Here is a 14,704-nt window from a genome sequence, read left to right as displayed (position 1 = left end):
CTGGGAGTGGAAGTATGGAGTCTTAACCACTGGACCACCAGGGAAGTCCCTGCAAAAGGTTTTTTTAATCTCCTACTTTTGTTTGGTTGAAGGAAGGTTTTTGTATTGACCTGGTTTAACTTACAAATCAGAACTTTGAAACCAAGAAATATCATACTTATTCCTTTTCTATATAATATTAAACTTCTTTTAAGAAAAAAAAATCTTTGGGACTTCCCTGGTGGTCCAGTGAGCAAGACTGCACGCTCCCAATGCAGGGGGCCTGAGTTCAATCCCTGGTTGGGGAACTGGATCCCACATGCTGCAACTAGGAGTTCACATGCTGCAACTAAAACCTGGCGTAGCCAAATAAATAAATAAATATATATTTTTAAAAAAAATTTCCCCCAAAGTGCCCTTTTTAGCCTTTTTCCCCCCAAATCTAGGATCAATCAAGAATGTTGAATTGGGACTTCCCTGGTGGTTCAGTGGTTAAGAATCCGCCTGCCAATGAAGGGGGCACAGGTTCGAGCCCTGGTCTGGGAAGATCCCACATGCCATGGAGCAGCTAAGCGCTTGCACCACAACTACTGAGCCTGCACTCTAGAGCCCGTGAGCCACAACTACTGAGCCCGCGTGCTACAGCTACTGAAGCCCATGCGCCTAGAGCCAGTGCTCGGCAGCAAGAGAAGCCACCGCAATGAGAAGCCCATGCACCGCATCAAAGAGTAGCCCCTGCTCGCCACAGCTAGAGAAAGCCTGCATGCAGCAACAAAGACCCAATGATGAAGACCCAATGCAGCCAAAAATAAATAAACAAACAAATAAAATATTTTTTAAAAAAAGAATATTGAATTGTATTTAATTAATAGAAGTATATACTTTTTAATACAGAAAAGAGTGAGGAAGAACATCATCCCTAATCCTAATATCCAGAGATAACCACTGTTAACATTTTAGTGTATGTCATTAGGCTTTTTTCTGTATATGTGGTTTTTTGTTTTTTTTACATAGGTGTGCAGTCCAAATTCATGCTAAGTAGAAGCGAAAAGGAAAAAACTCAAGCCTGCAGTTTAAAGTGTGGCCTTTTGTTTGTAGTGTTCTACCTGCTCTGGAGCTGTGTCATAAAGGGCAAAAACTTATGGAGTAGAAAGTAAACATAATGGAATCAGCCAAAAGTTGGTTCTTTGAAAGACTGATAAATTAGAAAAATATCTGACAAGATTAATCATGATACAAAGAGAAAAGCATGAATAAGTAATATTAGGGATGAAAAGGAAATTATTAACTACAAAAACAGTACAGATTTTTTAAAGGTAAGAGGCTTATGATGGTCAGTTTTATGTGTCAACTGGCTAGGCTACAGTTATTCAATCAAACACTAACCTATGTGTTGCTATGAAGGTAGTTTTATAGATTGTTCTAAAGTTCATAATCAGTTGACTTTAAGTAAGAGATTATCCTAGATAGTCTGCATGGTCCCACCTCAATCAGTTGAAAGGCCTTAAGAGAGGAACTGATACTTCCCTGAGGGAGAAGAAGATACGACACCGGTAGATTGCAGCTTCCACTCATGCCTTGAGATTTTTCAGCCTGCCTTTCCTGAAGGTCTCCCCTATGGTTTGGGATTTCAGACCTGCCTTCCAGCCTCCATAATCATGTGAGTCAATTTCTTGCAATAAATCAATATATATATCCTACTGGTTCTGTTTCTCCAGTTGAACACTGACTAATTCAAGACTTTTAAACAGCTTTCTGACAGTAAGTTGGAAAATTCCGATGAAATGAACAAGTTTCTACAAAAAAGACTAAAATACTTAGGAACAAATTTAACAAGTGCAAAACTTATTCTTTGAACTACAAAACATTGTTGAAAGACATAAAAGACACAAATAAATGGAAAGATCCTGTGTTTAGGGAGCAGAAGACTTACTAGTGTTAAGATGGCAATACCCCCCAAACTGATCTACAGATTCAATGCTATCCTATCAAAACCCCAGCTGGCTTCTTTGTAGAAAATGACAAGCTAATCCAAATGTTCATCTAGAAAATCAAGGGACTTGGAATAGCCAAAATAATATTGAAAAAGAACAAGCTAGAGGATTCATACTTCCCAATTTAAAAACTTAACTACAAAGCTATATTAATCAAGACAGTGTGGTACTGGCATGAGAATAGACCTACAGATCAATGGAATGGAGAGTCCAGGAATAAACTCTCACACAGTCGGTTGACTTTTGACAAGGTGCCAGGGCAAGTAAATGGGGAAAGGATAGTCTTTTTCCACAAACGGTGCTGGGACAACTGGAAACGTGCAAAAGAATGAAGTTGGACCCCTATCTCACACCTATAATAAAAAAATTAATCCCAGATGTATCAAGACATAAATGTAAACTAAAACTACAAGTCTTAGAAGAAAACATAGGTGTAAATCTTTGTGACCTTGGACTAAGTAATGGTTTCTTAGATATAGCACCAGAAGCACAAGCAAAATAGATGAAGTCAACATCATCAAAATTAAAAATTTTTGTGCTTCAAAGAACACCATCAAGAAAGTGCAAAAAACAAGCCACAGAAAGGGAAAAGTTTTTTGGAAATCATATATCTGATAAGGAACTTGTAACTAAAATGTATCAACAACTCTTAAATGTTAAAATATATCAACATTTCTCCAAAGACAATATACAAATGGCCAATCAGCACATGAAAAGATACTCAGTATCCTTAGGCATCAGGAAAATGCAAATCAAATCACAAAGAGATACAACTTCACATCCACTAGGATGGCTATAATGAAAAAGATGGGCAATAACAAGTGTTAGTGAGGATGTGGAGAAATTGGAACCCTCAGACTTTACTGGTAGGATGTAAGATGGTGGTTTGGAAGTTCTTCAAAAGGTTAAACGCAGAGTTATCAAATGACCCAGCATTTCCACAACTAGGTATAAACCCAAGAGTAATAAAAACATGTCCACACAAAAACTTGTACATGAATGTTCAGAGCACCATTAATCTATAATAGCCCAAAAGTTAAAACAACCCAAATGTCCATCAAGTGACGAATGGATAAACAAAAGGTGGTATGTCCATACAATGGAATATTATTTGTCAATAGAAAGAAATGAAGTACTGATACATGTTACAACATGGACAAACCATGAAAACATGCTAAGTGAAAGAAGCCAGTCACAAAAGATGATATTTTATATGACTTCATTTCTATGAAATGTCCAGACTAGGCAAATCTATAGAGACAGAAAGTAGATTGGTAGTTGCCTTGGGCTGGGGGTAGAGGAAAGGGTGGGTAGCTGACTGCTGATCAGTACAGGGTTTCTTTTCGGAGTGACAAAAATATTCTGGAATTGGATAGTGGCAGTGATTGCACAACTCTAAATTTACTAAAAACCACTGAATTGTACACTTTAAGCAGGTGAACATGGTATGTGAATTATGTCTCTATTAAAGTTATAAAAAGAACTGAATCAAGGTACAAACTTCCAGTTGCAAAATAAATGAGTCATGGGTATGAAATGTACAGTGTGAAGAATATTGTCAATAATTATGTAATATCTTTGGTGATAGATCATAACTAGATTTATGGTGATCATTTTGAAATGTATAAAAATATCAAATCACTACATTGTGTTAATGGGAACCAACAAAGTATTGTAGGTCAAATATACTTCCAAACAAACAAACTTACAGAAAAAGAGATCAGATTTGTGGTTACCAGAGGCAGGGGTGGAAGGGAGGGGAATTGGATGAAGACAGTCAAAAGGTACAAACGTCTAGCTGTAAGATAAATAAGTACTAGGGATGTAAAGTACAACATGATATATATAATTAACACTGCTATATGTTATGTCAATATATTGGAAGTTAAGAGAGTAAATCCTGAGTTCTCATCACAAGAAAAATATTTAATTTCTTTAATTTTTTATCTATATGAGATGATGGATATTCACTGAACTTATTGTGGTAATTACTTCATGTTGTAAGTCAAATCATTATGTTTTTTGTTTTTTGTTTTTTAATTAATTTATTTATTTTTATTTTTGGCTGGTTGGGTCTTCGTTGCTGCATGCAAGCTTTCTCTAGTTGCAGTGAATGGAGGCTACTCTTCATTGCAGTGCGCAGGCTTCTCATTGCGATTGCTTCTCTTGTTGCGGAGCACAGGCTCTAGGTGCGCGGGCTTCAGTAGTTGTGGCACACAGGCTCAGTAGTTGTGGCTCGCAGGCTCTAGAGTGCAGGCTCGGTAGTTGTGGCGCACAGGCTTAGTTGCTCCATGGCATGTGGGATCTTCCCGGACCAGGGCTCGAACCCATGTCCCCCTGCATTGGCAGGCGGATTCTTAACCACTGCACCACCAGGGAAGTCCCAAATCATTATGTTTTACACCTTAAAGTTATACAGTACTGTACATCAGTTATGTCTCAATAAAACTGGAAGAAAAAAAACTGACTCAGAGAAATAGAAAATCTGAATAGTCTATGACCAATTTAAAAAATTAGTCTATATTTAAAATTCTGGGTGAAGAGTCAAGTTCTATCACAGTCAAGTAAAAGTTACAATCATCTACAAGTTATTTAGTATAGCAGCTGTCATAACCTTGATGTTGAAACCTGACAAGGTTAGTTTTAAGAAGGAAAATTTTAAACAAATCTCACTCATGAACATAGAAGAAAACTCCTAAGTAAAAATTTTAGTAGGCCAGATCCAACATTGTATAAAACAAGATACTATTTAGTACCCACAAGAATACAACATTGGTGTAACATTAGAAAGTCAGTTAATGATGATTAAAGGACAAAATTAAAGTGTCTTGCATAAAAGTATGTATCTTGTTTAAAGGGATTTGTGCCATTCTGGTTTTTTCTGACACTGTATGGAATTAACTTTGTATGTTACTGAACCATTTCACCCAAGGGCTCATAAACACAAGAGGGTAATAATATAAGCATAAATTTAAACTACTGCCAAACTTTTTTAAAAGAGAAGAATGCTATTGTTCTTTTAGTTGTAAATTGTATTTCATTTAATAGACCTCTGTCTTCTGTTTTCTCCGGGTATATTTTTCTGTCGGATTGTATGTGTCTCTATTATATCAATAATTGTAGATGCTTGTTGATCTCACCAAGAGACCCAGGTTTTCAAGGGCAGGAACTGTGTTGGTGGGGTGATGGGCATAATAGATACAGTATAATCTTTGGAACTCGGTAGGCTTAGGGTTTACATACTGCCTCTACCACTGGAGCTATGTGGCTCTGGGAACCACTTAATCTCTCTAACTCCTATGGTCCTTGTAATAAAAATGACAGCAATTTTCTGCTCAGATCTCCTTCTCAGAGAACCATCCCAGGATAGTCACATATCACTTGTTGTCACTTCCGCAGGCCACACTGCACCAGAATTGCACGACTGACTCCAGTATTCAGTGATCCCATCTCTCTCCCTGATATTTGGAATTTGGACACAGAAGCAGAATCGTTTAATCTGAGGAACTGAGCTGCACAGGGATGTAGAAGCAAGTGTCATAACAACAGCAGGGGAAAGCTAAAGTTGTGGGAAAGCAGAGAAATGAGCAGAGGAAATACATCTAGTGAAAGCGGAAAAGTGAGGAAAAAGTGAAAAACAAAAATTGTCAGGTCAACATTATCTCAGCTGCTTTGGTGGCCCTGGTAACAAAAATCCTAGAGAGGGGCTTCCCTGGTGGCGCAGTGGTTGAGAGTCTGCCTGCCAATGCAGGGGACACGGGTTCAAGCCCTGGTCTGGGAAGATCCCACATGCCACGGAGCAACTAGGCCCGTGAGCCACAATTACTGAGCCTGCGCGTCTGGAGCCTGTGCTCCGCAACAAGAGAGGCCGCAATAATGAAAGGCCCACGCACCGCGATGAAGAGTGGCCCCCACTTGCCGCAACTAGAGAAAGCCCTCGCACAGAAACGAAGACCCAACACAGCCATAAATAAATAAATAACAATTGTATAACTTTAAAAAAAAAACATTTAAAAATCCTAGAGAAAGGAGGATGAAGAGTGGCACTCTAATTCCTCAAGAATAGTGTGGAGCAGATTAGTGGCAAATAAAGTGTTCACTGAAGGTTGGAAACTGGCCCCCACAAAGAGTGTTCCTCTCTGAAAACAGCTGGATTGGAATTGATACAGATGGTTTTTCTAAAGAGGGAGGAGTATTAATGTGCTTCAATGAGATAGAGACTCTTCATGACATCATTTCTCCCTCAAATGTTATAGCAGCTGATTAAAAAAAGTAGCTGGGCATATCTAGAATATATAAAGAACTCATAAACTCAGCATTAAAAACAAAACATATAATCCAATTAGAAATTAGGAAAAGACACAAACACATTTCACTAAGAGGATATACAAAAGGCAAACACATGAAAAGATGTTCAATAGCATTAATTATTAGAGAAATGCAAACTGAAACTACAGTGAGATTTCACTACACACCTATCAGAACAGCTAAAATGAAATATAATGATAACACCAAATACAAGTAAGGATGCAGAGAAACTGGATCACTCATGTTGCTGGTGGGAATGTAAAATGGTACAGCCACTCTAGAAAACAGTTTGGCAGTTCCTTTCAAAACTAAAAGGGACTTACTATATAACCAGCAATTGCCCTCTTAAGCACTTATCCCCGAGAAATGAAAACTTATTTTCACACAAGAACTTGTGCATGATTGTTCATAGCAGCTTTATTTATTTATTTTTTTAATTATTTATTTATTTTTGGCTGTGTTGGGTCTTCATTTCTGTGCGAGGGCTTTCTCTAGTTGTGGCAAGCGGGGGCCACTCTTCATCGCAGTGCACGGGCCTCTCACTATCTCGGCCTCTCTTGTTGTGGAGCACAGGCTCCAGACGCGCAGGCTCAGTAGTTGTGGCTCACGGGCCTAGTTGCTCCGCGGCATGTGGGATCTTCCCAGACCAGGGCACGAACCCATGTCCCCTGCATTGGCAGGCAGATTCTCAACCACAGCACCACCAGGGAAGCCCCAGCTTTATTTTTAATAGCACCAAACTGGCAACTACCCAAATGTCCCTCAATGACTAAATAGTTAATCTATAGTACATTCATACCATGCATGGTATATTACTCAGCAATGAAAAGGAACAAACTATTGATACAAGCAACAATTTGGAATAACCTCAAGAAAATTAAGCTGAGTGAAAGTAGGCCAATCTCAAAAGGATGTTTTGATTCTATTCCACTGCATGATTCCATTTATATAACATTCATGAAATAATACAGAGATGGAAAATGTATTAGTGGTTGCCAGAGTTAAAGATGGGGAAAGGAGGGATGTGGCTATATAGGGGTGAATACGAGCAAGTCTTGTGGTGATGGTATAATTGAGTATCTTGATTATGGTGGTGGTTTCACAAGGATTTACATGTGATAAAATTGCATAGAGGTACACACACACAAGTAAGTCTGTACTGGTAAAATCTGAATAAATTGTACAGATTATTTCAGTGTCAATTTCTTGGTTTTGATATTATACTATCGTTCTGTAAGATATTAACACTGGGAGGGGATATCTGAGGATATCCTGCAACTGGAAATGAAAAACCCTAATGAGGCATTTGTAGCTAATGGAAGAGAATTTATATTCCTGACCCCCCAACAGGGTTATAAGCTCTTTAAGAGCAGACCTGGGTTTCTTTGTATTGTCAGAACCTGGCACAGTGCCTCTCCTAAACAAGATAATCAGTATGTTTCTCTTGTCAACACTGATAAAGGATTTTGAGCTCACAACTGAGAAATCTGAATGTTCTTTGTCAATATACCAAGAAAAATATTCATTATATTTTTGAAGTCATTGTATGATTAATTTGCAGAAGAATAAAGGGATAGTAAGAAGAAAACTTTATTAGGAATGTTCACAAGAATTAAAACATAGCAAACCTCTTCAACTCAAAACACCGGTGCACAAACAATAAAAAGAATTAAAGAATATCATCATACATCATTTTGGCAAAACAAGATGGTACAAGTTCTTGTCACAAAATATTGCATGATGACATGCTTCCTGTCAAATGACTAACTGGATGAAAATACCACATTGCTTTTGTGTCCTTAGGAATATATAGGTCACATTAATTCTTGAGTTTGAGAAAAATTCATCTACGATAACTTCATCTGAAAACTCATAACCTGACATTTCATTTATATGACCAATTCCACCATCATTAATAGAGTCTAGAGTGCTGCTATTTGTCTCCTTGCATTTATCTTCTGATTCATCTAATAACTTTGAAACATCTTCCCCTGTCAATTTCCTTTTCTTTGCCACTATGGATGGAAAATGAAAAATTCTGAATTCTCAACTTGTTCTATGAAATCTTAAAGCAAACTATAAAGATAATCCCTCCAGTCTTCTTTTTTTCCTTCTTGAAAATGAGGCAATACTTTGGGCATTATAATAAGAAAACTGCAGGATAACATTTTTTTAAACATTGCATCATCCTTTTAGGTGATTCCATCATTTTTCCATTTTCTTATAATTTAATTCCTTTTTTAAATATAGCTGGGAAAAATTGAAGTGTTTGATAAAAGAATTTCTTAGGGCTTCTCTGGTGGTGCAGTGGTTAAGAATCCGCCTGCCAACACAGGGGACACGGGTTCGAGCCCTGGTCCAGGAAGATCCCACATGCCACGGAGCAACTAAGCCCGTGCACCACAACTACTCATCCTGCATTCTAGAGCCCGCGTGCCACAACTACTGAGCCCATGTGCCACAACTACTGAAGCCCACATACCTAGAGCCCGTGCTCCGCAAGAAGAGAAGCCACCGCAATGAGAAGCCCGTGCACTGCAACGAAGAGTAGCCCCTGCTCGCCGCAACTAGAGAAAGTCCGCGCGCAGCGGCGAAGACCCAACACAGCCAAAAATAAATAAATAAATAAATTTATTAAAAAAAAAAAAAAGAATTTCTTAAATGATGAAATGGCAAAACCTGAAATAAGAAAAATGAGATCAGTAAAATCCCCTAATGTATCTTAGATTTATAAAAGTGTCAGTGGCCCATATGGTAATCACGCAGCAACGAAGACCCAATGCAGCCAAAAATAAATAAATAAATAAATTTAAAAAAAAAAATTACTTCTTACAAATAGTTAGAACTGCTCCAAAAGAAAATTTAAAAACTAGTATCAGGGGCTTCCCTGGTGGCACAGCGGTTGAGAGTCTGCCTGCCAATGCAGGGGACACGGGTTCGAGCTCTGGTCTGGGAAGATCCCACATGCCGTGAAGCAACTGGGCCCGTGAGCCACAACTACTGAGCCTGCGCGTCTGGAGCCTGTGCTCCGCAACAAGAGAGGCTGCAATAGTGAGAGGCCTGTGCACCGCGACGAAGAGTGGCCCCCACTTGCCGCAACTGGAGAAAGCCCTCGCACAGAAACGAAGACCCAACACAGCCATAAATAAATAAATAAATAAAATTTAAAAAAAAAAACAAAAAAACTAGTATCAGGTTCAGTGGAGGCTGATGGTATTCCACGGGTTAATGATGAATTACATCATTAACATATGAACAAGTTCCCTACATATGAACGAGTTCCATTCCTAGAGCATGTTTGTAAGTCCAATTTGTTCATAAGTCCAATAAAGTTAGCCTAGGTACCCAACTAACACAATCGGCTATACAGTATGGCTAATTTGCTTTGGATAACAAGGCTACAGAGACACTGTTGGTTGCCTACCTAACAGCCTTTCCCTCTTTTTACTTAGTTTAATGGCACCCTCATTTTGTTTTGTAACAGCAACAATTGATGTAAGCCATTCTTTGCCAGCAGTTGGTCTTTGGGTGGCTGTGTTTTAACCAAAGAAATGAGAAATCTCCTGGGGTGGGTGGCGGTGGGGAGCTTCTTAGAAAGTCTTCCTCGCTGACAAAGAAAGAGGAGGAGGTGGTTTCGTTTTCCCTGCTGTGTTTGAACACTTTATGCTCAGAGCGACAGCAGCCATCTGTGTCTGGAAGGGCAGACACTGACAACATGCTGAGAATGACTAAGGAGAAAGTCGGGAAGAGCCTGGGTCCTTGATAACATTATTGAGTCTCCCAGCCATGCCTACAATGCCATCTCCAGGACTCTGGTTAAGCGAAACAATGTGTCTGAATTGTTTAAGCAGGTGGTTCTCAACCTTGGCTGCACTTGAGAATCCCTCTCAAGGCCCAGGTCATAGCCCAGACCAATGAAATCAGATTTCACCATGTAGGAGTCAGGTTTCCCAGGTCATTCCAATGTGCAGCCAATTTTGAGAACCACCAGTCCAGGCCACTTTTAGTTGGGTATTCCACTTTTGGCAGGAAAAAAATATCCTTCATGATACAGTTTCTGATTGAAAACATTTATTTCAGCCAGATAAAACTCAGATTCCCCAAATGGTGAAAAGATCAGAACCAGTTTGTTTTCTCATCAGTTTTGGTTCATCCATCTGTGAAACATTCATAACATTGCAGTTAATTTCCACAAATACTTGGATGACTGGCTGGGACAAGTGTACAGTAGCAGTTGTGATGCTAAAAATACAAATACACCCAGAACAACAAAGAAACATGGCTTTGCACAACTCTGCTAAGCTGTTCCATTCCCTTTGTCTTTTTTTTTTTTTTTTTTTTCATACAAATACAAATATAAGATTTTTAGAAATTTCATGTAATGTCTGAAACATTTATATTAACATATTTCCATACATATTTCCATACAAATACAAATATAAGATTTTTAGAAATTTCATGTAATGTCTGAAACATTTATATTAACATATTTCCATACATATTTCCATACAAATACAAATATAAGATTTTTAGAAATTTCATGTAATGTCTGAAACATTTATATTAACATATTTCCATACATATTTCCATATAAATACAAATATAAGATTTTTAGAAATTTCATGTAATGTCTGTAACATTTATATTAACATATTTCCATACATATTTCCATACAAATACAAATATAAGATTTTTAGAAATTTCATGTAATGTCTGAAACATTTATATTAACATATTTCCATACAAATAACCCAATGAAAGTTTAGTATTAGTTGTTTTGTTTGTTTTTTTATACTGCAGGTTCTTATTAGGCATCAGTTTTATACACATCAGTGTATACATGTCAATCCCAATCGCCCAATTCAGCACATCACCATCCCCACCTCATCGCAGTTTTCCCCCCTTGGTGTCCATATGTCCATTCTCTACATCTGTGTCTCAACTTCTGCCCTGCAAACTGGCTCATCTGTACCATTTTTCTACGTTCCACATACATGCATTAACATACGATATTTGTTTTTCTCTTTCTGACTTACTTCACTCTGTATGACAGTCTCTAGATCCATCCACTTCTCAACAAATGACTCAATTTCGTTCCTTTTTATGGCTGAATAATATTCCATCGTATATATGTACCACAACTTCTTTATCCATTCGTCTGTTGATGGGCATTTAGGTTGCTTCCATGACCTGGCTATTGTAAATAGTGCTGCAATGAACATTCGGGTGCACGTGTCTTTTTGAATTACGGTTTTCTCTGGGTATATGCCCAGTAGTGGGATTGCTGGGTCATATGGTAATTCTATTTTTAGTTTTTTAAGGAACCTCCATATTGTTCTCCATAGTGGCTGTATCAATTTACATTCCCACCAACAGTGCAAGAGGGTTCCCTTTTCTCCACACCCTCTCCAGCATTTGTTGTTTGTAGATTTTCTGATGATGCCCATTCTAACAGGAGTGAGGTGATACCTCATTGTAGTTTTGATTTGCATTTCTCTAATAATTAGTGATGTTGAGCATCTTCTCATGTGCTTCGTGGCCGTCTGTATGTCTTCTTTGGAGAAATGTCTATTTAGGTCTTCTGCCCATTTTTGGATTGGGGTGTTTGTTTCTTTGATATTGAGCTGAATGAGCTGTTTATATATTTTGGAGATTAATCCTTTGTCCGTTGATTCATTTGCAAATATTTTCTCCCATTCTGAGGGTTGTCTTTTCGTCTTGTTTATGGTTTCCTTTGCTGTGCAAAAGCTTTGAAGTTTCATTAGGTCCCACTTGTTTATTTTTGTTTTTATTTCCATTACTCTAGGAGGTGGATCGAAAAAGATCTTGCTGTGATTTATGTCAAAGAGTGTTCTTCCTATGTTTTCCTCTAAGAGTTTTATAGTGTCCAGTCTTATATTTAGGTCTCTAATCCATTTTGAGTTTATTTTTGTGTATGGTGTTAGGGAGTATTCTAATTTCATTCTTTTACATGTGGCTGTCCAGTTTTCCCAGCACCACTTATTGAAGAGACTGTCTTTTCTCCATTGTATATCTTTGCCTCCTTTGTCATAGATTAGTTGACCATAGGTGCGTGGGTTAATCTCTGGGCTTTCTATCTTGTTCCATTGATCTATGTTTCTGTTTTTGTGCCAGTACCATATTGTCTTGATTACTGTAGCTTTGTAGTATAGTCTGAAGTCAGGGAGTCTGATTCCTCCAGCTCCATTTTTTTGCCTCAAGACTGCTTTGGCTATTCGGGGTCTTTTGTGTCTCCATACAAATTTTAAGATGATTTGTTCTAGCTCCGTAAAAAATGCCATTGGTAATTTGATAGGGATTGAATTGAATCTGTAGATTGCTTTGGGTAGTATACTCATTTTCACAATGTTGATTCTTCCAATCCAAGAACATGGTATATCTCTCCATCTGTTGGTATCATCTTTAATTTCTTTCATCAGTGTCTTATAGTTTTCTGCATACAGGTCTTTTGTCTCCCTAGGTAGGTTTATTCCTAGGTATTTTATTCTTTTTGTTGCAATGGTAAATGGGAGTGTTTCCATACTTTCTCTTTCAGATTTTTCATCATTAGTGTAGAGGAATGCAAGAGATTTCTGTGCATTAATTTTGTAACCTGCAACTTTACCATATTCATTAATTAGCTCTAGCAGTTTTCTGGTGGCAGTTTTAGGATTCTCTATGTATAGTATCATGTCATCCGCAAACAGTGACAGTTTTACTTCTTCTTTTCCAATTTGTATTCCTTTTATTTCTTTTTCTTCTCTGATTGCCGTGGCTAGGACTTCCAGAACTATGTTGAATAATAGTGGTGAGAGTGGACATCCTTGTCTCGTTCCTGATCTTAGAGGAAATGCTTTCAGTTTTTCACCATTGAGAATGATGTTTGCTGTGGGTTTGTCATATATGGCCTTTATTATGTTGAGGTAGGTTCCCTCTATGCCCACTTTCTGGAGAGTTTTTATCAGAAATGGGTGTTGAATTTTGTCAAAAGCTTTTTCTGCATCTATTGAGATGATCATATGGTTTTTATTCTTCAATTTGTTAATATGGTGTATCACATTGATTGATTTGCGTATATTGAAGAATCCTTGCATCCCTGGGATAAATCCCACTTGATCGTGGTGTATGATCCTTTTAATGTGTTGTTGGATTCTGTTTGCTAGTATTTTGTTGAGGATTTTTGCATCTATATTCATCAGTGATATTGGTCTGTAATTTTCTTTTTTTGTAGTGTCTTTGTCTGGTTTTGGTATCAGGGTGATGGTGGCCTCATAGAATGAGTTTGGGAGAGTTCCTTCCTCTGCAATTTTTTGGAAGAGTTTGAGAAGGATGGGTGTTAGCTCTTCTCTAAATGTTTGATAGAATTCACCTGTGAAGCCATCTGGTCCTGGACTTTTGTTTGTTGGAAGATTTTTAATCACAGTTTCAATTTCATTACTTGTGATTGGTCTGTTGATATTTTCTGTTTCTTCCTGGTTCAGTCTTGGAAGGTTATACCTTTCTAAGAATTTGTCCATTTCTTCCAGGTTGTCCATTTTATTGGCATAAAGTTGCTTGTAGTAGTCTCTTAGGATGTTTTGTATTTCTGCGGTGTCTGTTGTAACTTCTCCTTTTTCATTTCTGATTTTATTGATTTGAGTCCTCTCCCTCTTTTTCTTGATGAGTCTGGCTAATGGCTTATCAATTTTGTTTATCTTCTCAAAGAACCAACTTTTAGTTTTATTGATCTTTGCTATTGTTTTCTTTGTTTCTATTTCATTTATTTCTGCTCTGATCTTTATGATTTCTTTCCTTCTGCTAACTTTGGGTTTTGTTTGTTCTTCTTTCTCTAGTTTCTTTAGGTGTAAAGTTAGATTGTTTACTTGAGATTTTTCTTGTTTCTTTAGGTAGGCTTGTATAGCTATAAACTTCCCTCTTAGAACCGCTTTTGCTGCATCCCATAGGTTTTGGGTCGTCGTGTTTTCATTGTCATTTGTCTCTAGGTATTTTTTTATTTCCTGTTTGATTTCTTCAGTGATCTCTTGGTTATTTAGTAACGTATTGTTTAGCCTCCATGTGTTTGTCTTTTTTACGTTTTTTTCCCTGTAATTCATTTCTAATCTCATAGCGTTGTGGTCAGAAAAGATGCTTGATATGATTTCAATTTTCTTAAATTTACTGAGGCTTGATTTGTGACCCAAGATGTGATCTATCCTGGAGAATGTTCCGTGTGCACTTGAGAAGAACGTGTAATCTGCCGTTTTTGGATGGAATGTCCTATATATATCAATTAAATCTATCTGGTCTATTGTGTCATTTAAAGCTTCTGTTTCCTTATTTATTTTCATTTTGGATGATCTGTCCATTGGTGTAAGTGAGGTGTTAAAGTCCCCCACTATTATTGTGTTACTGTCGATTTCCTCTTTTATAGCTGTTAGCAGTTG

General features: G+C 37.7%; 1 protein-coding gene across 2 annotated transcripts in view; it reads left to right on the top strand.

The window, feature by feature from the left end:
- WDHD1 (WD repeat and HMG-box DNA binding protein 1) overlaps positions 1-14,704 on the top strand; it is a 97,503-nt gene that overhangs the window by 65,908 nt on the left and 16,891 nt on the right. Inside the window, exon 26 of one of the 2 annotated variants that reach the window (XM_057544361.1) lies at positions 5,373-5,472. The exons of the other annotated variant lie outside the window; for it this stretch is intronic. Within the exon in view, the coding sequence (XP_057400344.1) occupies positions 5,373-5,417 (45 nt within the window). The 3' untranslated portion in view covers positions 5,418-5,472. Of the gene's footprint in view, positions 1-5,372; positions 5,473-14,704 lie in introns of those variants that run through there. 2 annotated transcript variants of the gene reach the window in all.

The sequence above is a fragment of the Balaenoptera acutorostrata genome, chromosome 3 (genome assembly GCF_949987535.1).
Source record: "Balaenoptera acutorostrata chromosome 3, mBalAcu1.1, whole genome shotgun sequence".
Lineage (NCBI taxonomy): Eukaryota > Metazoa > Chordata > Mammalia > Artiodactyla > Balaenopteridae > Balaenoptera > Balaenoptera acutorostrata.
Note: the sequence above shows the minus strand (reverse complement) of the source record. Positions and strands in the feature narration are given on the sequence as shown.